Raw genomic sequence first — 26334 nt, forward strand, 5'->3', positions numbered from 1 at the left:
ACGGAGTTGTGGGCGAGGGGAATTTTGAGACGTACAACCAAGCTTCGTCTAGCTTACAAAGAAAAGTGTTCAACAAGGAGATGTGGTTTGCGGCGCAGGTAGCGGGGTAAATTGATGGAGAGGCCTGGGCACCCTTCACGTTGGGAACACTCACCAAGGCGAGTTCAACCCAAACCTTCTACGTGAGATCTGCTCGTCCATCAATTCTCCACGGTCCACGTACAATGTCATCGAATTTCAGACCTCACTGACTGCATCATAGCAGGGGACATGGGTTGAGTTGCACGTTGCTGAAGGTCCCCTTTCCAGAAACGTTCTCTGTCAATGTTGTTACTCGGCACAGCTTGCCAATGTGACCCTGCTCAGCATGTGTTTCGCCTCCGCCTACTGCATATGCGGGGTATCATTCGTTTGAAGCTGGGAGCTCCCTGATCACTTTTAAAGGATACACCGTGCAACGAGAGTGGATTGGTCGGATGCTGAGACTGATTCAATCTCGATGGCATCATTCTCTGCTGATAAAGCTTGGACAAGCAGATGCGAATTTCGAGCTGCATCCATGATTCCATGCAACGACGAGAGACAGATAGGGAAATTCGAGAACAGTAAAGGGACCGCGACGGGTATGGAGTTCGGGCGACACGAGAACGACATCAGCAGCAAATTGGTCAACAAGGTTAGCTATGCGTCATACGCTCATTTACGCTAGCCGTTGCGAAGTTTGTGCAAGCTTGGTAAGCTTAGACTGGCTGGGCAAGTCTCAGAAGGCGCCGTTCTCGGAGTTATCGGGGGTTGCAGGCCGCGGTCGCGTCAATGACGAGAATCGTCTCAAGTTTCGAGCTTGAACCGGACAATGGCCTGTGTGTTCTTGTTTTCTGGTCTGACATGAAAAAGTTGAAAATTTCGGCGGATATTGAAGTTTGTAGGTGAGAGGCTGATCCGAGTCTCTCAACGTTGGCCGAGGCCAGCCACGGAGCATCCGAGGATATCGGAGGCTCCTCTCACCTCACCGAGCCGTCACCGATCGCCGGTCTGCCATGTGAGTCAGGGTCTTCTCGGTGTTCACCGGTGAAGGCCGGGTTACCGAAAGCGGCATCGGGGCATAGGTGAGCAGGCCAATGGGAAGGCTCACATTTAAAGCCGGCCGATCATAGGCGCGCCGGCATGAAGCTCCGACCTCTCGGGGCCCACTGCGCTGTTTGCACTGATGTGACGCTGGGCTCAGAGTGTCCCGCAGCGCTCCCGCCTCCCCCACTTTCGACTCACACTGGGACCTTTTTTTCCTAATCAACAGCGAGTGTCGGCGTGCTTTCTTTCTGCCAATGCAGCAGCCCCAACACTCGTCACCACCACAAACTGCACCTCACTCAACACCAACGTCCTCTTTTCCTTGGGTTTGGTTTTTCCTTGACGTCCTCGCGGGTCCGGATAATGCCAGCAGACCCCATTTAGCCGCGCAACGACGCCCCATGTCTCGCCGTGGGTAAGCCAGCAGCCAAGAGCGCAAAGAGCCGCCGTCGCAGGATCGAATCCCACCATTTGTCAGCCCCAAAGCGTCCCGAACTTGTGTCACACCTCGAGTCGATTCCCTCAGATCCAAACCTTCGTGATCCCTCTCCTCTCCCGCCGCCCCTCGACAGCCCTCGCCGCACAGATCGGCCCACGAAGCCAGCCATGGAGATGGAGCACTTCTCGCCAGCAAGCCAGCAGTCGAATCCCACGACTCCCGCGACCACCGTCAACAACAACCCCCAGCACTCGCCAGCCTCTCCGACCACTTCTACAGCGCCAGACTTCCCCGCCCTCAGCCGCCATGGCGCAACGTCTATACCCCCCGACCAACCTGTCGCCATGACGGCGTCGGGCCAGCCTGCCCTCAATCCGCGCAGTTGCGTCACCTGCCGGAGGCGAAAGGTCCGCTGCGACAAGCAGATGCCGTGTAGCAACTGCCGCCGCGCCGTCATTCAATGCATCTTCCCCGCCCCCGGCCGCGCCCCCCGCCGACCACGCCCAAAGGACCCCAACGCCCCGCCAAAGAACTCGACCGAGCGCGAGGTGGAGCTGATGAAGCGGTTGCGCAAGCTAGAGGGCATCGTCGAGGAGCTGAGCGGCCAGATCGAGGTGGAAAGCGGCCCCGGAAGCAGCGGCGGGCGCCAGAACTCGAGCACCGGCAACTCTCCCGAAACCACAGGCCACGAAGCGCCTTCAGAGCGCGGGAACAGGACATTTACTGCTGCGCAACTCAATGCGATAAAGGAAGGAATTGCGGACGGGGCCGCTATGCAGAAGAAGTTGGACGCAATCGAGGAAAAGACGAGGGGCATGGAGCCCAAGGCCGCGAGCGTCAGCAAGTCGTTTGGCCGCTTGGTGTTGCACGACAAGGGAAAGACAAGCCGATACGTGAGCAGCGCGTTTTGGTCCAAGCTGAATGACGAGGTGAGTCAGTCGACAGCCGTCATGTTTCGTTAGCTGACGGGGGTATTACAGCTCGACGAACTTCGAGAACGGGCGCGCATCCTCGACGAAGAGTTCAGCGACGAGTCTGACCAGGAAGACACACCGGATCACTCGCCCCTGCACGCTGTTGACGCATCGACCGATCATCACGCATTTATACTGGGATACCGATCGTCGGATGTTGACTTGCGCAAGTTGCACCCACTACCGTCGCAAATACCCTTCATGTGGCAGGTGTACCAGGAGAACGTGGAGCCATTGCTCAAGATTCTGCATATCCCGACAATGGAGAAGCTCATTCGAGACATGCGACGCAACATGGACGATCTTACGGCCGGTCACGAGGCTTTGTTGTTTTCCATCTACTACGCCGCCATTACGTCCATGGAAGACGAAGAGGTTTGTGCCTCTCCATCTAGCACACTGGCTCCAGCTAACCACCAAGCTAGGTCGAGAAGAACTTCGGTTCCAAGAAGGACGAAATGCTGTCGCAATACCGTTTCGCGCTCGAACAGGCCCTCGCAAAGGCCAATTTCCTCAATACCTCGGATATCGTAGTGCTGCAAGCCTTCGTCCTGTTCCTTACCCTTGTACGCCGCCAAGACGACACGAGGTTCTGCTGGACGCTCACCGGGCTTGCAATCCGCATGGCGCAAGGAATGGGCATCCACCGCGACGGAACAAACTTCAACCTCCCGCCTTTTGAAACAGAAATGAGGCGCCGCCTGTGGTGGGCCATCTGTACCCTCGACCTGCGTTCTGCCGAGGAATTAGGTAGCGATCTTACCATTATCGACCGCTCCTTCGACACGGAGCTGCCATCCAACCTCAATGATTCGGATATCGATCCAGGAATGATTGACCCGCCAACCCCTCGCCAAGGCAGGACGGATTGTGCGGTTTCATTAGTTCGTTACGAAATTTGCGCCTTGTCTAGAAGGCTGCATACTGTTGGTTCGGCTATGGCGGGTGTCTGCCCGCGCGATGCGTCCTCTACTCTCGAACAGCGCGAGAGCAAGCTAATCGAAGTCTACAACCGGGTCGAAGAGAAGTTCCTGCAACATTGTTTCACGGATGACGACCCGCTGTTCTGGATGGCGGCCATGATCGCCCGCGTGATCATGGCCAAGATGAGCCTGGTCATCTACCAACCCATGCTATTCCCCGGCAACGGGACCGAACTGTCAGGCGAGATTCGCGACAGACTTTTCGTGTCAGCAATAGAAATTGTCGAGTATAATTATATCCTAAACACTGACCCCCGCTGCCGTCAATGGCGGTGGCTTTTCCAGACGTACAGACAGTGGCATGCCATTGCGTACATCCTCATGGAGGCCGGTCGACGCCCGTGGTCAGCCACCTCGGAGCGTGGCTGGGAGGCAGTCAACAAAACCATTCGATTTGACCAGGACCCTGGCGAAATAGCCAAGATGGCAGACCACATGGCTGTGTGGATGCCGCTGCGAAAACTTAGCGCGAAGGCCACGAAGCATCGCGAGGCAGAGATTGCGCGTCTGCGAGCAAACCCCGAGGCCGCCCGCCAGCTCGACGTCGACGACCGCATGGATACGATCCCGGCCAGACTGGGCCCGGTGCCCGGCATGGAGAGCCAACAACAGGCGATTCGCACACGATGGAGGAAGCTCTGTGGGGTTCGGGCAGATTTGCCCATGACACAACCGCCACCCGCCGAACGGAGGAATCCGAGTAATGAGCGGTCCACGATGGACCCATACCCTCAACCCAAACCTGCCGGAGAGCCGGCCAACATGTTCCCCGGCCAGGTGGTTATGCCCGACGAAGACTCGGAGCTTGATACGGTCATGATGTCCCGAGCTGGCTTCACGTCCAGCGAGATGTGGGAGTACATCTACCCCACGGCGCAATCTATGGCCGCAGACCCGAACAACACACTTTTCCCACCCAGCGCGATCCAGCCGCCGGCATCGCAGCCACCCATGGTCACGACGGCAGTCCCCACGCCGGCTATTTCCAACAATACCCAAATGACCGACGCCGAGCGGAGGCAGAGGCAGCAGGCCATCGCCGCCACGTCTCAGCCGCAGATCGCGTCGTCCCTCAGCGACAATCAGCCGCCGTGGCTGTGGTCCGACCCGTTCACGTCCATCAACAACCGCTTCGACGACGTGCCGATGGACACAATGGATGTCAACATGGATAACCTGGACGACTTCAACTGGCAGAACTGGCAGGAGAGTATCAAGGGGTTCGAGATGGACCCGGAGAATATGCCGGCCAAGGGGGCCTGGTAGAGGGGGGCGAGTTCGTTGGAAATGTCTCCTCTCACGCGACGGCCCTTGGAAAGGCTATGTAATGATACCCACTGCAAGCAGAGGTAATGAATGAATGATTAGATGTATTTTTACCATGTCGATGCCATCTACAACGCTTAATCGTATGTCGCTATAGCTTCAACTGATGCTACTCCCCCCAAACTACGCATCCACTTCCTGGCTCTCCCTCCTCTTATACCCTCTAAAAACAAAAAGACAGTACGATCCCTATGCAAAAAGCAAAAAGAACTGGACGATCAGGGAATCGAACCCTGGACCACTCACATGCTAAGCGAGTATTATACCACTAAACCAATCGCCCAACGTTCATGATTTCGCCCGGACTTGAACCGGAGACCTTCAGTGTGCCAGGCGAGGGCATTCGGAGAATGCGCACTCAATCTGTTAGACTGACGTGATAACCAACTACACCACGAAACCATTTCTTGTTGTGGAGGGGGGCAGGGGGAGATGGCTTTGAGGGTGGGCGACGGGAGGGCTACTGGAATCCACTCTGCAGCGGGACTGGTCTGTAAGATGGGTTAGTAGTAATGGAAAGTGGATGTCTGAATTTGTATGTATGAAGCTTTGGCAATTGTGAGTGTGAGCGAGTTTATATAATTCAATGTAGAATAAGTATGGGTGAGAGATTTTGGAACTTGACTGAGCTGGAACGAGGCTCGCAGGCGTTTCCCGCGAAATAGCAGGCAGCCACAGTGAGCCTCCCGTGGCGGTGCGGTGATGCAGGGGGGCTTGGTTGCAGTGAGGCACACTCGGTCTCTCACTGGCCCAATCTCACTGTCCAGGTGCTACCGAAGTGAGTCAGTGAGTTCTTTAAAACATCAACTCACCAACGTATATATCTTGGCATTGATCACTCAACGAGCCTTCATTTCATTCTTCTGATATACACAGCCAGTGAGTTCCTTTGGCGCAAAGATGTCTGTCACTACCATCAACCCTTTCGCGAACCCGCGCATTGGCGTCGCGGCGATTGTCCAGCGCAAGGACGGCAAGATCGTAGTCGGCAAGCGGGAGAGTAGCCACGGCGCAGGTAACGTCAACCCCTTCCCAAATCCCGACTCCTGAAGGTTCCTCATTTCTGTGGGCTACGAGGAATTTCTTACGGAGTTCTTTACACTTGCAGTCTCATTCGGCCTACGATAATCGGACGCTAACGTTCCTGCGCAGGTACATGGCAGCTCCCCGGCGGGCACCTCGAATTCGGAGAGTCCATCTTCGGCTGTGCGGAGCGCGAGACGGCGGAGGAGACGCAGCTCAAGGTCAAGGCGAGAAAGATCGCCGGCGTGACGAACGATGTGTTTCAGGAGCAGGGGAAGCACTACGTGACGCTGTTCGTGAGGTGCGAGATGGAAGATGAGGCGGCTGAGCCGGTGGTGAGTTCTGACTTTTGCAATTCCTCCAAACCGCTCTCAGTGAGATCGCGGTTACTTTCACATGAGCGTTGCTGACGAGGGGCAGAACCTGGAACCTGAAAAGTGCTCTGGGTGGTACTGGATGTCGTGGGATGAGGTCAGAGAGATCAACGCAAAGGGGAAGGAGGGGGGTGCGATGAAGCTGTTTATTCCGCTGGCTCATCTTATTGAAGAGAATCCCAATATTGAGAATGCCTAACGACGATCATTTGCATGGAAATAGTACCTCTATAGATCTTTTGCGCTCAATCTCGGTCGACCTTTCATGAGCCAGCCTCAACCCTCCATGGAAACCTGATATCCATCATGAGTTCTTGGCCTCTTCCAAATCCTCATCCGTGTTCTTTGACGCGTTTCCCGAGAGCTATATCTCAATAGTCAGCAATACTCCCAATCACACAAGACGCCAAACTCACCCCGATCAGCATCCTCTTATCCCCAGGCACAACCATCTCAAAAGCATCATTAATAACCCCATACTCAAAGTACCCCAGCCTTGCGATCGGATTCGTCTTCCTCACATCAATCTTCCCATCCGTCAGCGCCCACTCGTCCACATGCACGCCCACCACCCTTCCAAACACCACATCCACAGTCCCCATCGGGCCCTTGCCCGGCAGCCGCACCGTCTGCACGTACTCGCACTCGAACCGCACCGGCGACTCCTTCACCATCGGCACGGGAACCCGCAGCCCGCGCGAGAAGGTCTTGGCGAGCCCCGCGCGCGCGAACTCGTCCTCGTCGGGCGGCACGGCCTCCGCGGTGACGTTGACGGCCTCGCGCAGCGCGTAGGTGCACAGCTGCCAGCAGAAGACGCCCGTGGCCTCAATATTGTTGACGGTGTCCTTGCGGGTTTGGGTGGCGTCGTCGGGCAGGGTCTGGTTTGCGGAGAACATCACCATGGGCGGATCGAAGGTGACGTTGGTGAATTGGGAGTAGGGCGCGAGGTTGTGCTGGCCGGTGGGCGAGGTGGTTGAGATCCAGCCGATTGCGCGGGGGACGACGCAGGCCTGGAGTGGGAGGTTAGTGAGTGAGATGGAGATTGGGAGGGTGTGAGGTTTACTTTGAAGGGGTCGTGGGGGAGACCGTGGTCGTTTACGCCTGGGTTGTAGTACATTGTTGCGGTGTTTGCGGTTCTGGAGGGTCTAACGGCTCTGTGTGTAAGTGACAGACGATCTTTGCCCGCTGGTATGAAGGTCACTGTAGCTCAGTTCTTCTTGGCGGTTTATTTATGATAGAGCATAGAGAACCAAAGTCCCGTTGTGCTGACCTCGGATCCGGATTACGTCACTTGTGAAGCACGGTCGGGGAGTTCGGAGAGTATGCACTTTCGGTGTTTTCGGCTCCTCGGCACGTTTGACATGGGAAGCAATTGGGACTGAATTGGGACTTTCGATCGAAGGATTCCACTCATTCGGCCTATCTTGATTCGCTATCTACAGTATCTCCTTCGTGGATCCAGCTGCAAATCGGTTCCGGCCCTGTTTGTAGTCTAGGCGGCGGCAAACATCGTCAGACTTTATCCCACGCCATGTTGGCCCTGAACCCATCAATCTCCTTCCCTTCATCTGGAATACAACTATGCTTTTCGGAAAAGGTTAAAAGAATATCACCACTATCCTCTGAGAAACTTGTAGGTAGGTGCAGTGTGTGGTAGCCTGGGACGATATCCTAAGTGATGGCGAAAGGCAAGGCCGAGTTACGAATGATTGATCACTGAGCGCTCATATAAACCTTATAAATGTTAGACCATCGGCGACTTTCCCAGTGAGGCTATTCGGTTTCGCATATGGGTCTAGCTCCTAAATGTATTGGCTACTCAGATTACGACCTACATGTAGGTTTGGCGCTGACGTGGTGCTCTTCAGAACTGTTCATCTATCTAAAGCTCAATGGCCTCTCAGGTCGGTACCTTTCCTCAATTCTCCCTCGAGGACGTTGGCCCCCTCAAGAACGCAAAGTCTTTGGAGTCTCTCGCAATATGGAAAATCTCCGTGTTAGCTTTGGAGGTTGTCATTTGACGATTTGCTGAAAAGTGGCTGTCTCCTGGTAGGGATAACAATGAAAATCATCAAGATGGCTTGTCAGTGACGCCCATTGATTGGATATGTGTGAACAGCCTGAATTGGCTGTGTGATCATGGACACCGCACACGAACATCCGAATGGTGATTATAACGCCAAAACGCAGCGTGACGCCAAGCATGTCTTCTTTTACTGCTGCCTTCTGTAAGTTGCATCAGTCTGTTCGCAGCCACCATTGCGTTCCGAGATGCTAGGGGCAGACCACTCAATGAGTTTGTTCATTGCGAGTTGGTGCGTCTTACTGTGGGAGCCTACTTCGAAACATCAGCGATCACTTCAGAGTCAAAAAACGAGCGATTGCTATTACTCTACTTTCTTTGCCCTCTGACTCACCCATCCAAAACATTTGGGTCTCGTTCTCTTGTGTCCAGGGATTTTGCACCTGGTATGCCACCCAGATCACCATTCGACGTAAGGCACACCGATGAATCGACATCAAAATCATTCCAGGACTACACGGGCCACATGGTTCACAATATCATAAAAGAAATCTCAAGTCAAATGACAGACAGGCGCAGACAACTCCGCAGCTACGGACAGAGATTCCTAACTTGTTGACATAAGCAATATGGTAGACCTATCTGGAAGGCAGCTTTTGTATAATTACTGATCCAGGCTAATGCTTTATGAGTCTCAAAACTATTTCCAATATCTCTGGCGCGAACGCTTCAGATCTGTCGTCTTCGAAGTAGGAGACGAGGAGCAAGATGAAGTCAATTTGCAGCCTGAGAATTACACTTGTACACCTACATGCCGACGTGGTTACCAAATCTGGGCTACAAGTTGCGTTGACTTGGCCACGCCGTTTTGAATAGCGCAGACTGAAGCTGCACACCTTTGTTCAAAACACGTTGTCATGGCTGAGTAGGCACTTGCCGGTGGCAGTGGATGCAATCGCGGCCGAGTGGCAAAGGGGCGTGGTGCCACACGTGTGTGCTAGCAGCTTGAGGCGGTGAGGCGTTACCACATTTGCGTTAGAGCGCCAGGAGAATCAAAGATGGCGCTTCACTAATAAGCACCGCAAAAAAGGTACTGTGAGGCGACAACTGCCGACTTCGATCACCCCCAACTGCCGGATTCCATAACTCCCAATCCGGCTCCTGTGCATGGCGGTATGCATGGCGGTATGCCCGGATCATGGTTCCGTCGATCTCACTGCTGAACATTCGCAGTGTGAAACATCATCATGATCGGCGCGAAGAGGATCGGTCAAGGTAAGACATTGTTTCCTGATCTCATCCATTGCTTATGACGAGACACGTTCCTATGAAACCCAAAGTACAGAGAAGCGCGTCCTTTCATGCAATACTGCTCTTATTTGCAAAGACCTGGACATCGGAAGCCGTCTCTGTATGAATCCCAGTAGGCATTATTCACCAGACTGTTGTGTAATTAAGCCACCCGGGTCGGACGCCTCCGAACCCACGCGATGCTCCCTTACACATCAACCCCGCGTTTAGTTCACGATAGCGTCCGCTGGTCCAGGCCGGGCCTTTGTCTTCTGAATAGGTTTCGTTCACCACAACAACCGTGCTCACACCTGAGTCGCTTGAAAGTGCATGTCAGAGAGAGACTCTCGGTCTTATTCTGTGTTAGCTTTTTCTTTCGACATCTTCTTTTCTGACTCGATAATCGACCCCCCAGCCGAGCTGTTTTAGTGTAGGGGATAATTACGGGTCTCGCGTCCTGGGAACCAAAAGGGGACGATGTGCTCGCGCACTAAGATTAATAGCACCAGTAACCAACTTAAGTTTTGCCGCTATCATAATCTTCGCATGTCTCTTATTATCATTAGCCGTTCGAGGGTGATTTATTCAGGCCACGGCCAGCGACTTCTTGCTTTTCTCTTATTTCTTCCCTTTCACTCTCTCCCATATCACTACCATCATCATCAGGGATAGCAGCAGCCGCAGTATCGCTTGCGATGAGACATTTGCTATGGCTCAGCCTTATGGCCACTTCTTTGGGGGCTGCCCAGGGATCGCTAATAGAGTATGCAGGCGTTTTGCCGCAATGTGGGGTCGGTTTTGCCATGGCTCAACCTCGTGAGATGGTGCTAATATCATTTTCTGCACACAGCTAGACTGTATCCTGGAAAAGCTCCCGCAATCGGCTTGTAAGGTCGCGACAAATGACACCTGTATATGTAGTGATGATGGTCTGCGGGAGAGTATGCAGACGTGTCTTCTTCAACGTTGTGACACAGTAGATGCTATAGGTTGGTAACCTACCCATTGATCATAGCTGCAACTGACAACTTCTTAGACGTGGCAAAGGTAGAAGCAAAGGCATGCGAACGGCCTATTCGTACCCGAAAAGCAGACATTATGGTGCCGCTTATTCTTCAAATTGCTGGGATCCTGGCGGTACTTTTGCGATTATACGCGAGATGGACGATGATGCCTCGACTCGAAGCCGACGACTGGATCATGATCGTGTGCGGTGTACGTCCAATCTTTAGAAACTTTTCAGCAGCTCATCCGCTGATTAATCTTAGGTCATATTCATCGTCCTAGTCGTCATTGGTCAAATTGGTGTGTCCCATGGTCTCACCATTCCAGGTCCTTACTGACAATAACCCAGCTGGAGCGTTAGCTTTTGGTGAAGACATATGGATGGTTGAACCAGATAAGCTCACGCTGGGGTTGAAGGTATGGAGACTGACCGCCTCAAATTGGACATCATGTTGACATTTACAGCTCTTCTTTATCGACGAACCCCTTTACCTAGCCACGATAACTTTGACCAAGATATCAGTGCTCATCTTTTACCTCAGGATATTCCCAAACAAGTCCTTTCGAAGGGCAACTTACGCGACCATAACCTACATCGTTACATCAATGACGGTGATCCTGTTTTTGCAAATTTTCCAATGCACACCGATTAGTTTCAACTGGGATGGTTGGAAAAGAGACTTCGGCACATATCGTTGCCTGGATCTCCACAGACTGGTCAATATTGCAGGGGGCCTTAGCATCAGCCACGATCTTATTATTCTCGTCTTGCCTCTTCCCCTGCTATGGGGATTGAACACCTCCAAACGCTCAAAAATCGGCATTTCGTTTATGTTCAGTCTCGGGTTATTCATTCTTATTACTGCCTGTATCCGGCTACACTACCTTGCCCCATTCACGCATTCACTTAACCCGACCTGGGACTTTACGGATCCCCTGATTTGGTCAGGCATCGAAGCATCAGTATCGGTCATTGTCGTATGTCTTCCTGCGATTCGAATATTCTTCAAATACCGCTGGTCCAAGTTGTTCGGTCAAAACGGCACAGCCCGCGGGGACTCGGCACCCAGGAGAGGTTTAAGTGCGGTACGGCGGAAGGCTCAGGATACAGAGTCAGCTGACAGCAAAGAAAACGCAATAACTGCGATTGACGAAGAAGCTGCAGAGGGAATGTACGCTACAGAACTGGCGAGTGTTGTGAGTACGGAGGAGAAAAATGATTTTGTCTTCTCTTTTCAGTCGACGAGGATGGAAGCGGATGAGAGCGAGCTGGAGCTAGAGCCGGAAGAGGTGGTCTCGGGGGAGGAGCCGGTGAGGTACCCTGATGGAGCTTATGCGAAGGAGAGGAACTGAGAAATTCATATCGTGCTGGGGATTAAGTAAAAATTAAATATCTTGAAGGGTAACTATTTCATCATCTCATTCTGGATGCTGATGCCATTTCGAAAATGCGGCTGGTGCTCTAGATCCCTTTGCCCCCTTCTTATGCTGACTGCTTGAACATAATCCTTCACACTTGCTCTCCTGATATGTTGTCATCCGAATTAGAGTATTACCGCATGCGCAAACCGGCTAGATGACTTTACTCTACGTAATGCTCCTTGGTCCTTTTCTCAGCGGCTCTGAGACATTCCTCGGTAACGGCTGTGTCTCGGGGGATGAGTTTGACCTTAAAGTCCTTGGGGATCGCCACGAGCGCCGTTTTGAACTGGTTGTACTCGACGTAGTCGGTGTTGGGAGGCTCTTCCTCGCTGGCTACGATTTTGTACGAGGACAGCAGGCGAACCAAAGCGGCGTATAACAAGCGCTGGGCGATATACTGGCCTGAGCAACCGCGAGAGCCAAGCCCAAAGCTCAGATGGCCCACGCCGGAGACATCCGTCTCAGTGGGCGGGTTGACTGAGGACAGCCACCTCTCCGGATCGAAGGTGCCGGCATCTTCACCGAAGTAGTTCCTGTCTGTGTTTGTTTACCGTTAGATTTAACGAATACTAGTACCATGATGATATGCAGCATTCAGATAAGGGGCATGCGAACCATGATTGCCAGCTTGAGCGTTGACGAGTACCATTGTCTTGGGCGGAATGACAGCGCCGTTCCAGTTAACCTCCGTGACAGTCTTCCGCGGCAGACTCATTGAGCTGACGGTGTAATACCTTCCGGCTTCCCTGATGATTGCGTTGACGTACGGAACCTTCTCCTCGGTATAGCAGGCATTCCATGCGTCTTGTATGTTTGGGTAGTGCCTTTTGATATCCTCGTAGGCGCGGTCCTGCCACAATTGTCCCTCTTTCGTCGAAAGCGACCCGATGGTCGACGTAAGAGTTCCGGGGATCGTCTCAAAACCGCCAGATACAAGTGACAAGCAGATGGAGGACACTTCAACGCCCGTGAGCTTCGTCTCCTCATTCTTCAGAATCGCAGCCGAGATGCAAGGCTTGTCGGTGCCGCGCTCGATCATGGAGCGGACCTTGTCGAGGAGATGGTTGAGATACGCATCGCGACGCTCGCGGAGCTCTTTGGAGCGGCGGCTTTTCTCATTGTTGGGGAAGTAGCGCATGATCGGAACGTAGTCTTGCGTGTTCTCGGACGCGCTGCGGAGCAGAGAGATGGCCGAGCCGACATGCAAGATCTCGCGGAGGAGGTCATCGTAGACGGCGTCCATGCGGATGCCGTAGCAGAGAGTGAGGGTCGTGTTGAGGGCGTAGCGCTGGATGTACGGTCGAACCTTGATCTCGAGCTCGCCGTTGCGGGAGTCCTTGTGCAGGTCGCGAAGGATGCAGTAGCTCTCGAGGTCAAACATGGGGTAGTAGTTGCGCAGGGCTGGCCGACTGAGGGCAGTGCCCGCGGCTTTGCGCTTCTTCCGGCAGGAGTCATCCCAAGGGGAAGAGCCGATGGTGAAGCCTTGGGTAGAGCTGATGAGGCCGTGAAAGGTGTATAACTTTGGCCGATCAATAACGGCGTTCTGGTGGCCGATGAGGAGTTGGCGGATGTCCTCGAAGGAGTTGAAGACGACGGCCCTGGTGTTGCCGAGTTTGATCTGGAATACAGAGGGGTTTCCTTGCCGCCACCAGTTTTCGCAGGTTGACGCGTGGTCTTCGCCTAGCTTGAGAAGGTGCCCGAACACCGGAATCGAGCCGGACATCTCCGGGAGGCCCTTGATGAAGGGTATGTCCGTACCAAAGGCAGCCTGTCATGGTTAGTGATCCCCTCAATAGGCGACGGAAACTCAGACAGAAGGAAGCAGAGGGACGAACATTGTAAATGAAATAAGATAATAGAAGAATTGCGATTGTTGTTAGGATAGACGCCAGAGTTGGAGGCCTCTGGAGGTCCAATACGAAGGAAAGTGTTGCAGAGTCCAAAGCAAACATGATGATCGTTCTGTCTCGCTGAGGCTCCCAGCAGTCATCCGCGCTTCAACCCTCAAACTCTGGATTCGTTTTGTCATGAGCTGTTTTGCCTACGGAAATGATAGCACTCATCGATTATGCTAGGGTGTTTTTAGACATCAGACTGGGCCGACGTCACCGATATGAGGGGACCTAGCGGTTGGGTATGCCGATGCATCGGGTGCGGGGGGCTTATCTCTTTCGGCCAGTAACACCAATTAGATATCGGATGATTCACTCGTGCCCTATCTGGGCCGTTGCTTATCTATAAACTCCTGAAATAACACTGTATCTTGAAGAATAGCTTAGATAAACTAAGGCTCTCGTTCCACACAAGATGGACACGGCGAGTGAGTGATTATTCTCTCTCCATAAGGGAAAAGTCGGGCCTGGCTAAGAACCGCCTCGACCACAGTGGCGGTGGTTGTGTTGGGGTCAGCACTCTCCTTCTTGGGACCTCATTGGATTCCTTGGCACTTCAATAACGAACTGAGACCAAGAGAAAATCCGGTCGGAAAGGTTATTGCGGCCCTTACGGAGCTGTCCATACAATGAAGTCTCGCGGTCCTTACGGAGCTTTCCACATAACGAAGGCTCCATAAAGCTCCCCTAGCTTTTCTTTTGCTAATTATTTGACCGCCGTTACAGATAAACCGCCGCATCGAGTCAATTACCATGCAATGCTGTTAACTAGCAGGGGCGAAAACAGTGATTGCCCATCATTAAGGAAACCCTCCACCGGCTTCCCTAGGCATGATATTGCGGAAATTCCATAACCCACACTGCTTCCCTGTTAGACGGTGCTCAGCAGGATGAATACGGCAAGAGTACTTGCGCCAATGTTTCGTTCAGTCTGTGGATTGCAAAGTCCGAGATCCCTAAGTTATATAAACATGGTATGGTCCGTCTCTCGTTCCAGGTATCACTAAACCAGCCTTACCTTCAGCGTCGAGATTCTGTCAGAAAGCCCTACTCACCAGTCTTTCTCTACGTCACCACAACATATACAATCTCACTATGCGTCAATTCAGCATCATCGCTTTTATGGCGGCCTTGCTCGCGCCCTTCGCTGCCAGTCAGTGCATGGATCGGTCCGCCGACTGCGTAAGTGGAGATTGAGAGAATACTTATGGAAAGAAAAGCTTCAGTGCAAGCTGACCTACTTCTGTTCTAGTCCCCTCTGGCCATTTGCAATAGCATGGGCCCAGCGCAGGTTTGCGGAAACACAGAGAAAGTCCAGGGTGAATGCGTCAAGGTCAACAATGAAGAGCGTGGCTACGTTGCTGTAAGTACTATCTCCCGTGCTAAGAACGTCATTGCGGCAAACTGCGAAGAAGAAAACTTAGAAGGAAAGAAAGACGTCACTGATGACATCTTTTATAGTGCCGTTGCTGTAAAGCCTGACTTCATCTGGCTTCATCCTTTACTTAGGCCTTAACAAGGCTCCTTGATAGGTGCATAATTAGACAATCACAGGTCAGTCTATATAGTTCAGAAATCGCATACACCCTACATGTACTCTAGTATTTGGCATGTACAACAACTGGCGAGCCCCACTCCATGTCTGACTGAAAACCTCGCGTTCCCAAAAGCCTTCTCCTGACCGCTCATTGCGTCGAAAAGGGAGCCAGGTTGTCAACCATAGCAGAAGAATACTGTTCTCAATCTTCTCAATCTATAACATAACGTATCCGTTCCGCACAGCCGCCTTGTGCTGCGGATGAGAACAAGGCAAGAGCAAGTGGGATAGTATCTGCTAGAACGCCTAGCTTTTCAGCAGGCCATAACAGCAGACCTCGAGATCTCACACGGCTTATGTGGAGACTTCAGTGGTGATGATGGTGGAGAGGATGTTGATGACGATGATGAACATGATGTGATGATATAACAGCGACTGACGCTGATGAAGACGGCGACTTTAAAGACCTGCGTTGCGCGCCGAACCTACAATTATATTATCATCCTACCATTAGAACAAGGTTTAGTGCTTTCCATTCACGCCGTTCGTGTTGTTGCCATCTAATAGTTTAAGAATTTCTTCTGCGGCACGATCACGGCCTGCGCCTTCCGGGTGTCGCTTCGCAAGTTCTTGGGCTCTTTTGATCATGTCCATTGCCTGAGGACCTAAAAGAACCTCTTCAAGGCCCTTGGCAAGCTCGTCTCGCTTCCACAACGGTCGTGCGGTGCGGCTCGCCCACTTGCCGATGCCCAGGAATTCAGCGCGCAGAGCAAAATCGTAACAATCAGCCCATCCTGGTAGGATAACTTGAGGGATTCCACAACTATGAAAAGAATGCGTGTTAACTCTGATGACAATCAAATCAGCAGTGGATGGTCGCATACCATATCGCTTCGTGGAAAGAGTTGGATCCTCCATGGTTGACAGAGCAGATAACGTGGCCAGATTGAAGCAGAGACTTGGGCTCGGCAGTAACCCAATCCACAATCCTGACGCGGTCTTGGTCTATTTCAGACTCGAGGATGTCCTTGATTTCTTTCCAAGGGCCCTCAAAACCGGAAGTGTCTCCCTCTGATGCTACTCTAGGCATCTTCCAAATGAGTTGCAAATTGTTGAGATGGGAGGTTTTTGCAGCGTCGAACAAACTGCGGAAAGCGTAGGCCACCTCTCTTGCTTTATCAACATCAAACGAACGATGTGTTCCTAGATTCATGTAAACTGTCGGGCCGCGACCGAGCCAAAGTGCGAGTTCCGGATCTTCGGTCGAGATAGGCGCTGCAGGTCTTGTAATTGGACCGCAGGGGACCATGAAATCCGGAATGACGTCAAATGGGAAGTCGATGTCCGGGCTGTTTGCGACCATCACCCGAATCCCTGGTGGCGGCGGAGCGAGAAGACCAAGTTCGTTGACAGTGATGAGTTGAAGCCCTTGACCCAGCTGTTCGTTCATGTGGTTTATGCAACGCCCCCGTCTCCTACTCGTGAATATGGCGATCATCGCGACTATGTTATAGAATATGTTTAGCGGGATCTGGTGAAGAGGCACCGGATAAGAAATGGCGGAGTTGAAGCTGGGCCATGTTAGCCAAATGATTACTCGAACGACAGCATCCGTCTACGAGGCGTGATTTCCGTAGACTTACATGGGATATTTCCAAAGACTGGGCAATCCCGGTTGCGCAGATAGAGCAAATTCCTTGATAGTGTTCGGAGCCAGGACGATCCACGGTGTTTTCGGGCGGAGGTTATGGCAGAATGTAAGGGCAGGGGCGAAGAAGTTTTCAACGACCGTTACGTCTGGCTGAATCTCGCCCCATACACGCTCCACGTCCCGGTAGATTTCGACAAACTCCTCTGCGCTCCACGGGAGAGTTATTCCCGGAAGGACAGACAGCATGCTGACCATGTTGGGGATTGTCGGATCGCACGCCCAAGAGTCGAGATTGGGGTTACCAGGTCTCTCCATGGCTTCCCAGTGAGATAGCCCGACCAAGTTATGGGCCTTGATAGATCCTGCAGCTGCAGATCCAAGATCATTGGATACCTGCTTGATGATGCGGGAAAGCTGGCCTTGCATGCCCGGCTGTGAGGCGACATGGATCTCTACGTTGGGGTCGGCGCAGACCAATGCGTAAATGGTTGAAAGGACGACATTGGCTTGCCCGAAGTCGCAGTCCGAGAAGATGAGGATTTTTCGTTTGCCGGGGTTAGACATGGTGGGAATTTTCTAGTCGGCTCGGGGATGATATGGTCATGGAATCTCAAAGACAAAGGCACCCTCCGAACCTGTTGCGGGGGGCTCGGCCCATTTTGTATGTCGTCGCGCCTGTACACGTGTGAGAACTGGGACTTGCCCAAGGGGCCTGAACTGAGACGTATCGTGCAAATCAGATTGAAGTTTCCTGTTTCCCTTTAGGGACCAAAGTCCGAGCTGTTGATGATCATCAGCATGAACATGTAGGGGTCCATGTTGGTTCTCTGCGGCTAAGTGACAAAAGTCCATTTGGCTGTGGATATGGTGGGCTTCGCGCTGCCAACAGAATGGCCAGATGAACAGAACAGGGCCGTCGTAAACGGGCCGGACCCGACGGAAATACGGGACATGCATTTCGATGTAACTCAGAATGGCGCGCGATAAGCACTAGGCTGCGCGATGGAAACTCCCGTGAAGGGAATTCGTGCGACACGTCGGCAGAATTGGCTACAAGGGACCTTTCGGATTATCGGCTCACATGTACACTACCCTCACAAATAAATACTGAAGCTTTGAGGGGCCTCCGCGATGCCCTTGTCCCTTTGAGGTCCACTCATAGGTGTTGCACTCCACCATCACCATGCGATGCCTTCGTTGGTGATCATCACGACCCATCAGCCGCAAAAGCTCAATCGCCAAGAAGTGATCGACATGAAAATCAGCCGTTCAGAGTAGAAAACAAAAAGATAATTAAGACTTACATAGAAGCTTACCAGCAAGTAAAACTCGTCAATTTGTTGAAGAATTCCAGATCATAGATTGGGAGCTAGGCGAGCTTTGTGTTGTCGCCAACAATAAGCAAACACATATGAATGGGTGCATTCCAGACAGCTCGAAGAATAGTTGATTTTGCACATTGACAGCAGAGTCGGTTTTGTTATCCTGGGGACGGGAGAGCGAGACCTTGTAGAGCCCCTGCCCATGGGGATCGAAGCTCGTCGTGGTACAGCTGTTTACATCTCTAAATTGTCGCGTCGTAATCGACAAGAAGTGTTGGTAATCTCAAATTCTGACTAATAGTCATCTAGATAACGACGCTCCGCGATACATATGCTAGATGCACGCGGCATCGGACTTACCACATGCTCCGATAACGAGTTGGGGTACTACGTAAGTTTGGTCCCCGATTGGCACAACTCCTCAACTCAACGGCCTCACACAGCACGGAACGAGCGATTTGTGATGGCATCTGTTTCTGTCATCGTGGCTTTGGTCATACTTGCGGCTTTCTTGGCCAAATACCTCGTCATTGACTCACTTCTGCTGAGTCCCTTGAGGCATGTACCGGGGCCGAAATCGTTTGCGTTGACGAAATGGCGACTAGCCTACGAAGACTGGATGGGAACCCGAACGCGCACGATCCATCGATTGCATCAGAAATACGGTCCAGCCGTCCGAATCGGGCCTGAAGAAGTTTCTTTCAATAGCTTGAGCGCTCTCCGGACCATCTACGGACCCGGAAGCAGGTATGGCAGGACTTCCTTCTACCGGATGTTTGATGTCTACGGTCGGCAGAACCTGTTCACTTTCCACTCCACTCAAAAACACGGAGAGCGCAAGAGGCTTCTTGCCCATGCTTATTCGAAGACCAACATTCTCAAATTCCCAGTTTCCGCCATGATAGAAGAGAAAGCACGGCAATACATGTTTCTGATTGCGCAGGAACCTCGCCTCATTAGCGAAACATTCAGAACTCTGCACTACTACTCGCTGGATAGTATTACGGCATTCATATACGGAAAGAATGGCTCGACATCTGCCTTGCAAGGATCGAAGATGGACCAGGCCTTGCTTGATGATATCCTCAATCCAGCACGGCGACGGCTTTCTTGGTTCGCGGTACACCTTCCATCGCTAACAAAATGGCTGTACACTCGGACGCACACGATGGAATATATAGTTGCGCAAATTCTTCCCATGGCGAAGCCAGCCACTTACACTGGCATCCGAAAGTTTGCTTTGGAAGCTTATGAGCAATCGAGGAAGGAAGCCAATGCAGCCGGCAATGACTCCGATGCCAAGACCGGTACGTCGAGTAGCAGCAAACTCACCTAACGTTAGTCTCGAGACTCATCTGTGCCGTAGAGGATGATACGCCACGCTCAATAGTCGACCGTCTGGCGCTTCAACGCAAGCTAGGCACGATGGACGACCTCGACATAGCCTCAGAGTGCGCGGATCACTTTCTGGCTGGCATCGACACCACCAGCGACACGCTTATGTACCTCATTTGGGCACTATCACGTAGAGAGCATCGCGTATTCCAGGACAAACTGAGAAATGAAGTCCTCAACTTGCCCCCGGACTCCCTTAATGAACGCGGGTTGCCAAAGGCCGAGGTGAGCGATAAATGCCAGTACCTCAACGCTATCATCAAAGAGACACTGAGATTGTACGCTCCTCTTCCCGCTTCTGAGCCTCGTTCACTCGAGACCGAGTCAGACATTGAAGGCTACACGATTTCGGCGCACGTCACCGTCAGCATGTCGCCCTACAGTCTTCACCGCAACCCAGAAGTGTTTGAAGAGCCTCTGAGATTCAATCCTGATCGATGGCTAGGACCTAAAGCAGCAGAGATGAATCGCTGGTTTTGGGCTTTCTCCAGCGGCGGCCGGATGTGTATCGGCTTGCAGTATGTTTCCCTCTTTCCCCTTCGGCGCATGTTGACTCTGTCATTCAATCAAACATCGTATCCTGCACGCTCTCTTTCTCATGATGGCAGTACTCCTTAATTCGGCTTTTGTGGAAAGCTGACATGGCAACAGTCTCGCAATGGCCGAAATGACGACATTGGTAGCTGCGATTTATCGCACGTACGCGACCTCGGTTGTCCCTGAATTTGACGATTTCAGTCCTGGAATAACGTCTCGGTTTGAATTGTTTTTTGACGATCAGTTCACCAAAGTCATGGTACGATCACGAGGCATGAGCTCGCGATACATCCAACGCTAACCGGACTCAAGGAACACAATTGCCCCATCAAATTTTCGACGGAGACTGATGCGCCATTGAAGTCAGAAGCGACCTAAAAGACGAGGTCTTTCCGATGAAGAACCTGTTACGATAGGGTTGAAGCAGGACTGACTAGAAGATTGTACGAAGTTTAGCCACAAATTAGACAGGGGTTCAATGTTGCAATCACAATAATCATCATGGAATGCACTTTTCTCACTTACATACCCATAATCCGGTATACCTATCATTTCCCATGCGTCTTATCGGGGGAGCAGGAAAGGGAATGTGTAGATTATGATGCAGTCTGGCAAGCTGTCATGAGCCAGCTTTTCACGCGCCAATGTCAAGAACAATGATCGTGATAACGACTCTATCTTGGCAAATCCGCCAAGAAATCCGCCGTGGTGATATGCCAAAAGCAGAAAAGGAAATGGGAGCCATCCGGACCGGACTCCGCATCCGGGGGGCGATTGGAGCGTGCGGGGTTGCGATGACGAACTTACAAAACGGAGGTGGAATTCCGGATCGGATGCGATACCCGATTCGCCAGTCCTCGGCTCACCTGCCGATTCTCCAACGGTGATATATCAACCTGATAAGACCGTTGACGATGTCTTGTACCCCATTTCATTTTGAATACAACCACGGCATCTGACGTTTTGAAGCCGCAGCTTTAGATCAACACTCATCATCAGTACACTAGAGACACAAACAAAATGGTTGAAATCAGACAATACCATCTCTTCCCAACGGACCTGGTTCCGAACTCGCCTCGGCCGCTCCTGCAGTACAAGAACGTTCTACCCAAGGACCCCAAGACGTCGCACTGCTCTGCCCTGCAAGTATGGGATAGATTCACGACCAACGGATGGGACGTCCAATGGATCTTCCGATACGGCCAGACCCAGCTCTCGCACTTCCACTCCAAGGCCCACGAGTGCATGGCTGTTCTGTCTGGAAACGCCACGATTCGCTTCGGCGTGGCAGATACCGACGAGGACCTGGACAAGAACACGTACGAGTCGTCCTGGGAGAAGGGCGGCGTGGAGCTTCAGGCAGAAGCTGGCGACGTCTTCATCATCCCTGCTGGAGTGGCACACAAGACCTACAACACGAGGCCAGAGGCGCCATTTGGGTTGTTGAGTCCCGGAAAGGGACACGGGATCGAAGCCGACAATCCGCGCGAGGCGCTGGGGAAGGTTGAGCTTTCGGGGTACACGATGATGGGTGCTTACAGCGGAGGAGTGTGGGATTTTGTGCTCGGGGGAGGCGACTTTGAGAAGGTCTGGGGCGTGCCGAAGCCCAAGCTTGACCCGGTGTTTGGAGACTCGGAGAATGGGTTGCGGAGGACGTGGAAGGGAGTTGGCGGCGCTCAGAATGACATCGAGGTGAAGCTCTGATATTTGATGACTGTTACCGTGCTTGCTCGGCATTGAAGCCCGGCCTTACGATACTTAATATCGATACACCAGAATCATACACTTGCGATTATATATTGTGATGGATGAGACACTCTGTCAACATGTAATTGTGATAAGAAGTGTTAATACCCTTATGAGAAAATGTCTATTACGGAACAGCAGGGTATCAACATAGTTCAACTGCTGGCCGTAAACAACGTCATTGCGAACTGCTCCAACCTTCCTAGGGCCACTAGGAGCACGCTCTGTATTCCGACCGCGGCCGTCTGCAAGCTATACGTGGTTAAGGCAGGCGATACTTTCACCAACATTGCGAACTCTTCGAAGGCCAGCTAGGCCTAGGTCGTATTCTGAAGCCCGGAACTTGGACGGTCATGCCAGGACGTCGAACAATATGTTAGCTTCCTCGTGTGTGCTTCGAACCCGGGCGGCAGCTGGGTCGATCCAAGCGCTCAGCCCACGGCAACCATCGCATCGGGCATTACCGCAACGTCTGAAATCGAGTAAGTAAGCCCTAGCAAGTTGCTTGTTGTCACGAACCCTTTGATCAGCTGCGAGGAGTTCGAAGCACTGTTTACCCTACCCATGACCCCGATACATATGAACAACGGGCTCACCACTGTGGGCGTGGTCCCGATTCGGGCCGACTAGCAACTTTGAGGTGACCAAAGCTGGCTTTGCCCGATACCTCAAAACCTACTTGGAGCATTCAGCGTACAGTCATATAACACAACTGACAGAAGAGAGGTACTTGCAAGTTTTTTTCTGAAATGCTTGAGCTGCTTGGACAAGATCAATGATGACGTGGTTAACGGCAATAGCGGGAACGCCGTCGGCCAGAATACGCTTTCGAAAAGAATGGAGTTTATCCAGAAGGTGCTCTTGCTAATCAATAAGATTGTAATATAACAGCATTGTCATTTCGGGGCTGAGAAATTTACTCATATCGAAAGACCAGATGTAGTCTGTTGAGGATTGTGCTGAGAGGCAGAAGGTAGCTCTCGTTAAGGTGGTCACAAGCTTTGAAAAGGCAGTAAGAGCGCGTATTTGCAAGTTTTTGGTCATAGCACTCACTGCTAGGAATGAAAAAGTAATGACTGATAGTGCACCTGTGGCCCGCGAAATTCATCCTCTGCAACGTCCTCGTAGGAGCCTATCTTTTCTAAAGGTGGAGCTGGTGCAGAGAGCTAAATGGTTGAGTCAGATCCTTTTAATCAGCTTGTGACCTAATTAAGAAGCTTAGCAATAGAGCAAATATTAAGAGTATTAACATTCTCACCTTAAGATAGATACACGTGCTCTAGTAAATACGTGCCCTGGTAAAGAGCAAAGCATGCATGTAGGAAGCACCAGAGGCCTGACTTTGTATGAGTGGCCAAGAATAGTCCCCACGGCCGTCAATTCCTCCATTTGGAGATGTTCTGGCACAATTGGCACCCCTGAAGCTGCTGAAACATTCTCCCAATCCAGCAAGACACGCTGCAATTACTGCCTAATTGGGCTAAAGTTGCCGCGGACAGACGTCACCTGATCCCTGCAGCCCCCAACCTTCTCCAACAACAATTCAACTTACAATACAGGTTGTGCTTCTCAACACACAACACGCCCCGAACCTATTCCAATTCAACTATGCAAACAGTATCAAGATCTCGAAACCAGCCTCAATATGCCATCCAACCCGCATCGATCGAGGTCGTCCCGCACGGGGGAGACCGAGCCTTTGCTTGAGCCAGCGACACAGGCGCATCTCGCTGAAGATGGGCTCCTGGGTAGTGACCGCGGCTCGCAAACATCGACGGACGAGCTTCCTGAAGAAAGCGCAACCCTACGAATCGCGGCAGCAGCATGGTCTTTTGCGGTGGTTGGATTGTTCACGTCAACGACGGGCGCCGTCATCCCTCATTTAGAGGAGTCTTACCAACTCACGGATATCCAAGTTTCAGCGCTCTTCCTCGTCGGGCCTATTGGCTACGTTATTGCGTCGTATCTCAATGATTCGGTCCACGCCAAGTTCGGCCAACGAGGCATTGCTGTCATCGGCCCGCTTTGCCATCTGCTCTATGCAGCTGTGGCTGCCGCCCGTCCTCCATTCCCGGTGTTCCTAATGGGTGCGGCTGCCGGGGCATTTGGAGTTGGACTTGTAGATGGGTCTTGGTGTGCTTGGTTTGCCGCTTTGGATAATGCGAATACCTTGTCAGGGCTGCTGCATGGTTCGTTCTCTACGGGAGCCGCTATTTGTCCCTACCTGGTGGGCTTGATGCTCTCGGAAGACGGCGGGTTGTGGTATCGCTGGTACTATGTCCTGGTAGGTCCTCGAGCGAATCTTGCAAGTGACTTCGTATGCTAACAGATATACCAGACCGCAGCTGCTGCTATCGAATCTTGCATCCTCTGCTGGGCGTTCAGAAACGAGAACGCAGAGAGATACCACAAAAGCAAGCTATACCAAGAGATCGCAAGCGACCCTGCCTCCAAAGGAGCCATCTTCAAATACAAGGCAACGTGGGTATATGCGGGGTACCTGCTGATATATGTCGGAGCCGAATGCACCATCTCCGGCTGGATCGTAGCCTTCATGCTTCGCGTCCGACACGCGAGCACCTACGCATCGAGCATCTGCTCGTCTGCGTTCTGGGCCGGTATGGCAGCGGGGCGGCTGATGCTGGGCGTGGTGACCGACAAACTTGGTGTCAAGCGCGCCGTTGTCGTTTATCTTATCTTCGCCCCAGTTTTCACCCTGCTGTTCATTTTCGTTCGGGTGTTGTGGTTCTCGGTCGTCGTTATGGCTCTGCTTGGGTTCGTGATGGGGCCTCTGTTCCCCTCGGCCATCGTCCAGTTGGTCAACCTATTGCCCAAGGAGCTGCATGTCGCTGCCGTCTCATTTGTCGCGTCGCTGGGGCAGGTTGGCGGTGCGTTGCTTCCGTACATGCTGGGAGCCATCACGCAAGTGGCAGGGCTGGAGACTTTCCAGTACATGCTTCTGGTTCAGTTTGGTATCTTGTTCATTATCTGGATCCCGTCCTTTGGCCTATCATCTGGCCAGTAGCCTTTTGTATAGGTATGCTATTATTTCAAGCATTCTTCATTTTTAGGACTTGAAGTCCTTTTCCCAGTACCCTATAAACCTTGTTTCTGAAACCATTTCCGATGCAATTCAGACACAATGTAGACGAATATCGTGAGCACTCCGTGCTAAAGTCAGACCAGGAGAATGCTGAGCACATTAGAATCTGATCTGTAGAAGGGAAATAAGACATCTTACGCATTAACTGCCCTCGCCCTCTGGATTGTCCGTGGTCTGGGCATACCTTCCCCAAACAGCTTTGCCCGAAGTCGTTGTCAATCCAAGCTCGCTGGCGTTCACCTCCACAACGGCGCGACGCTTCAAACTCCAAGGCGAGTGCACGTCGGGTTCTGTGGGTTCTTCTTGACGGATAAGATCGGGGCCTTCAATGTGGCGCCTCAAGTAGGATGGCTGACATGGGCGAACTTCTGACGAAGTCCCATCGGTCTAGAGTATAAAGGCAACGTCAGTCTTCCGATACCCCTCGGTGGAACATGTGTCAACAAATCTAATAAACCTCTCTGCCTTCGGGTTCTGCCTGGTGAATCCTTCGCCAACGAATATAGGCTTGGTGACAATGCGCTTCCAGCTCCTCTGGTGCGTCTTCTTTCCCGTAGTGACGACCTTGAACATCTCATCCTCAGAGATGCTGCGAACCTCGGGTAGGGTAATGTTTAAACGGGCAGCCTTCTCATTACGCCTTTGCTTGATGGACGACGCTAGGGCTTTGGTGGCGCTTGGTTCGTTTCGGTCCAGGAGGTAGTGCAGGACCGGGTCGGAGGGGAGGCTGTCGTCGGCGGTCTTGACATTTCGCTTCTCGACAGCTTTGATCTACTTGCGCATCTGGATCTTCCCAACGCGGCGCTTCCCCTGCATCATCTTTGCGCGGATCCCGTGCAGGCTCTGGACGTCGTGGGATTGCTGTGGCCAGCCCGGGCCAGGCGCTTTCTTGCTCGCTTCTCGGTAACGAGTCTGTGACGGAGGTGAACATTTAGCACCAACCTGGGTGAAACTTGGAAGTGAGATAAACATAATGCTTTCCATGCCGCTTCCTCCACCGTTTAATGTGCTGATTTTGCGGCATTTTCGTGACAGGAGTGTGTTTCAGCGCATTTGAAGATGTTCGGCTTTAGGCGGGGTAAGCCGGCTGACACTCAGAAGGACAGGACCCGATTATCCGGCCCCAGCGTGCCCGGCGGCACCGGGCACTGGATCCACCCTGCCGTTAACGGAGGGGCGGGGCTTGTATGTGCAGCGGAGGCAGCGTGAGTTCTCCTGCTGCTT

General features: G+C 52.3%; 10 protein-coding genes across 10 annotated transcripts; 6 read left to right on the forward strand and 4 right to left on the reverse strand.

Moving 5' to 3' along the window:
- Window positions 1-1674: 1674 nt before the first annotated feature.
- Window positions 1675-4730, forward strand: bik5-0 (Bikaverin cluster transcription factor bik5; the record flags this gene model as incomplete). Its single annotated transcript, XM_032036656.1, has 3 exons — window positions 1675-2436; window positions 2488-2856; window positions 2907-4730. The coding sequence occupies 3 exons, from the start codon at window positions 1675-1677 to the stop codon at window positions 4728-4730; spliced, it is 2955 nt and encodes a 984-aa protein (XP_031884398.1).
- Window positions 4731-5690: 960 nt separating this feature from the next.
- Window positions 5691-6386, forward strand: NUDT1 (Nudix hydrolase 1; the record flags this gene model as incomplete). Its single annotated transcript, XM_032036655.1, has 3 exons — window positions 5691-5805; window positions 5943-6148; window positions 6234-6386. 3 exons carry the CDS (start codon window positions 5691-5693, stop codon window positions 6384-6386), a joined length of 474 nt encoding a protein of 157 aa, XP_031884418.1.
- A 105-nt stretch (window positions 6387-6491) lies between these two features.
- On the reverse strand, window positions 6492-7304 carry ywrF (Uncharacterized protein; the record flags this gene model as incomplete). The annotated part of the gene is made up of 3 exons (XM_032036654.1): window positions 6492-6551; window positions 6604-7197; window positions 7251-7304. The coding sequence occupies 3 exons, from the start codon at window positions 7302-7304 to the stop codon at window positions 6492-6494; spliced, it is 708 nt and encodes a 235-aa protein (XP_031884474.1).
- Window positions 7305-10284: 2980 nt separating this feature from the next.
- Window positions 10285-11858, forward strand: CGGC5_v012803 (uncharacterized protein; the record flags this gene model as incomplete). The annotated part of the gene is made up of 7 exons (XM_066152757.1): window positions 10285-10291; window positions 10351-10387; window positions 10422-10489; window positions 10537-10715; window positions 10769-10805; window positions 10855-10922; window positions 10971-11858. 7 exons carry the CDS (start codon window positions 10285-10287, stop codon window positions 11856-11858), a joined length of 1284 nt encoding a protein of 427 aa, XP_066007981.1.
- Window positions 11859-12087: 229 nt separating this feature from the next.
- phacA-1 (Phenylacetate 2-hydroxylase) lies at window positions 12088-13879 on the reverse strand (the record flags this gene model as incomplete). The annotated part of the gene is made up of 3 exons (XM_032036653.1): window positions 12088-12464; window positions 12543-13695; window positions 13763-13879. 3 exons carry the CDS (start codon window positions 13877-13879, stop codon window positions 12088-12090), a joined length of 1647 nt encoding a protein of 548 aa, XP_031884445.1.
- Window positions 13880-15878: 1999 nt separating this feature from the next.
- On the reverse strand, window positions 15879-17571 carry sdnJ-0 (Glycosyltransferase sdnJ; the record flags this gene model as incomplete). The annotated part of the gene is made up of 3 exons (XM_032036650.1): window positions 15879-16179; window positions 16241-16927; window positions 17000-17571. 3 exons carry the CDS (start codon window positions 17569-17571, stop codon window positions 15879-15881), a joined length of 1560 nt encoding a protein of 519 aa, XP_031884637.1.
- Window positions 17572-19497: 1926 nt separating this feature from the next.
- aflV-0 (Cytochrome P450 monooxygenase aflV) lies at window positions 19498-20639 on the forward strand (the record flags this gene model as incomplete). Its single annotated transcript, XM_032036649.2, has 4 exons — window positions 19498-19636; window positions 19696-20242; window positions 20376-20520; window positions 20574-20639. The coding sequence occupies 4 exons, from the start codon at window positions 19498-19500 to the stop codon at window positions 20637-20639; spliced, it is 897 nt and encodes a 298-aa protein (XP_031884638.2).
- A 642-nt stretch (window positions 20640-21281) lies between these two features.
- On the forward strand, window positions 21282-21965 carry yjlB-1 (Uncharacterized protein; the record flags this gene model as incomplete). The annotated part of the gene is made up of 1 exon (XM_032036648.1): window positions 21282-21965. One exon carries the CDS (start codon window positions 21282-21284, stop codon window positions 21963-21965), a length of 684 nt encoding a protein of 227 aa, XP_031884373.1.
- Window positions 21966-23652: 1687 nt separating this feature from the next.
- On the forward strand, window positions 23653-25032 carry CGGC5_v012808 (Bypass of stop codon protein 6; the record flags this gene model as incomplete). The annotated part of the gene is made up of 2 exons (XM_032036646.1): window positions 23653-24291; window positions 24346-25032. 2 exons carry the CDS (start codon window positions 23653-23655, stop codon window positions 25030-25032), a joined length of 1326 nt encoding a protein of 441 aa, XP_031884370.1.
- A 152-nt stretch (window positions 25033-25184) lies between these two features.
- On the reverse strand, window positions 25185-26134 carry nsa2-0 (Ribosome biogenesis protein nsa2; the record flags this gene model as incomplete). The annotated part of the gene is made up of 6 exons (XM_066152758.1): window positions 25185-25200; window positions 25249-25268; window positions 25467-25497; window positions 25568-25837; window positions 25886-26022; window positions 26081-26134. The coding sequence occupies 6 exons, from the start codon at window positions 26132-26134 to the stop codon at window positions 25185-25187; spliced, it is 528 nt and encodes a 175-aa protein (XP_066007979.1).
- Between the last annotated feature and the right edge of the window lie 200 nt (window positions 26135-26334).

This window comes from Colletotrichum fructicola (assembly GCF_000319635.2).
Source record: "Colletotrichum fructicola Nara gc5 chromosome Unknown KSG_Nara_v1_contig07, whole genome shotgun sequence".
In the NCBI taxonomy this organism is placed as follows: domain Eukaryota; kingdom Fungi; phylum Ascomycota; class Sordariomycetes; order Glomerellales; family Glomerellaceae; genus Colletotrichum; species Colletotrichum fructicola.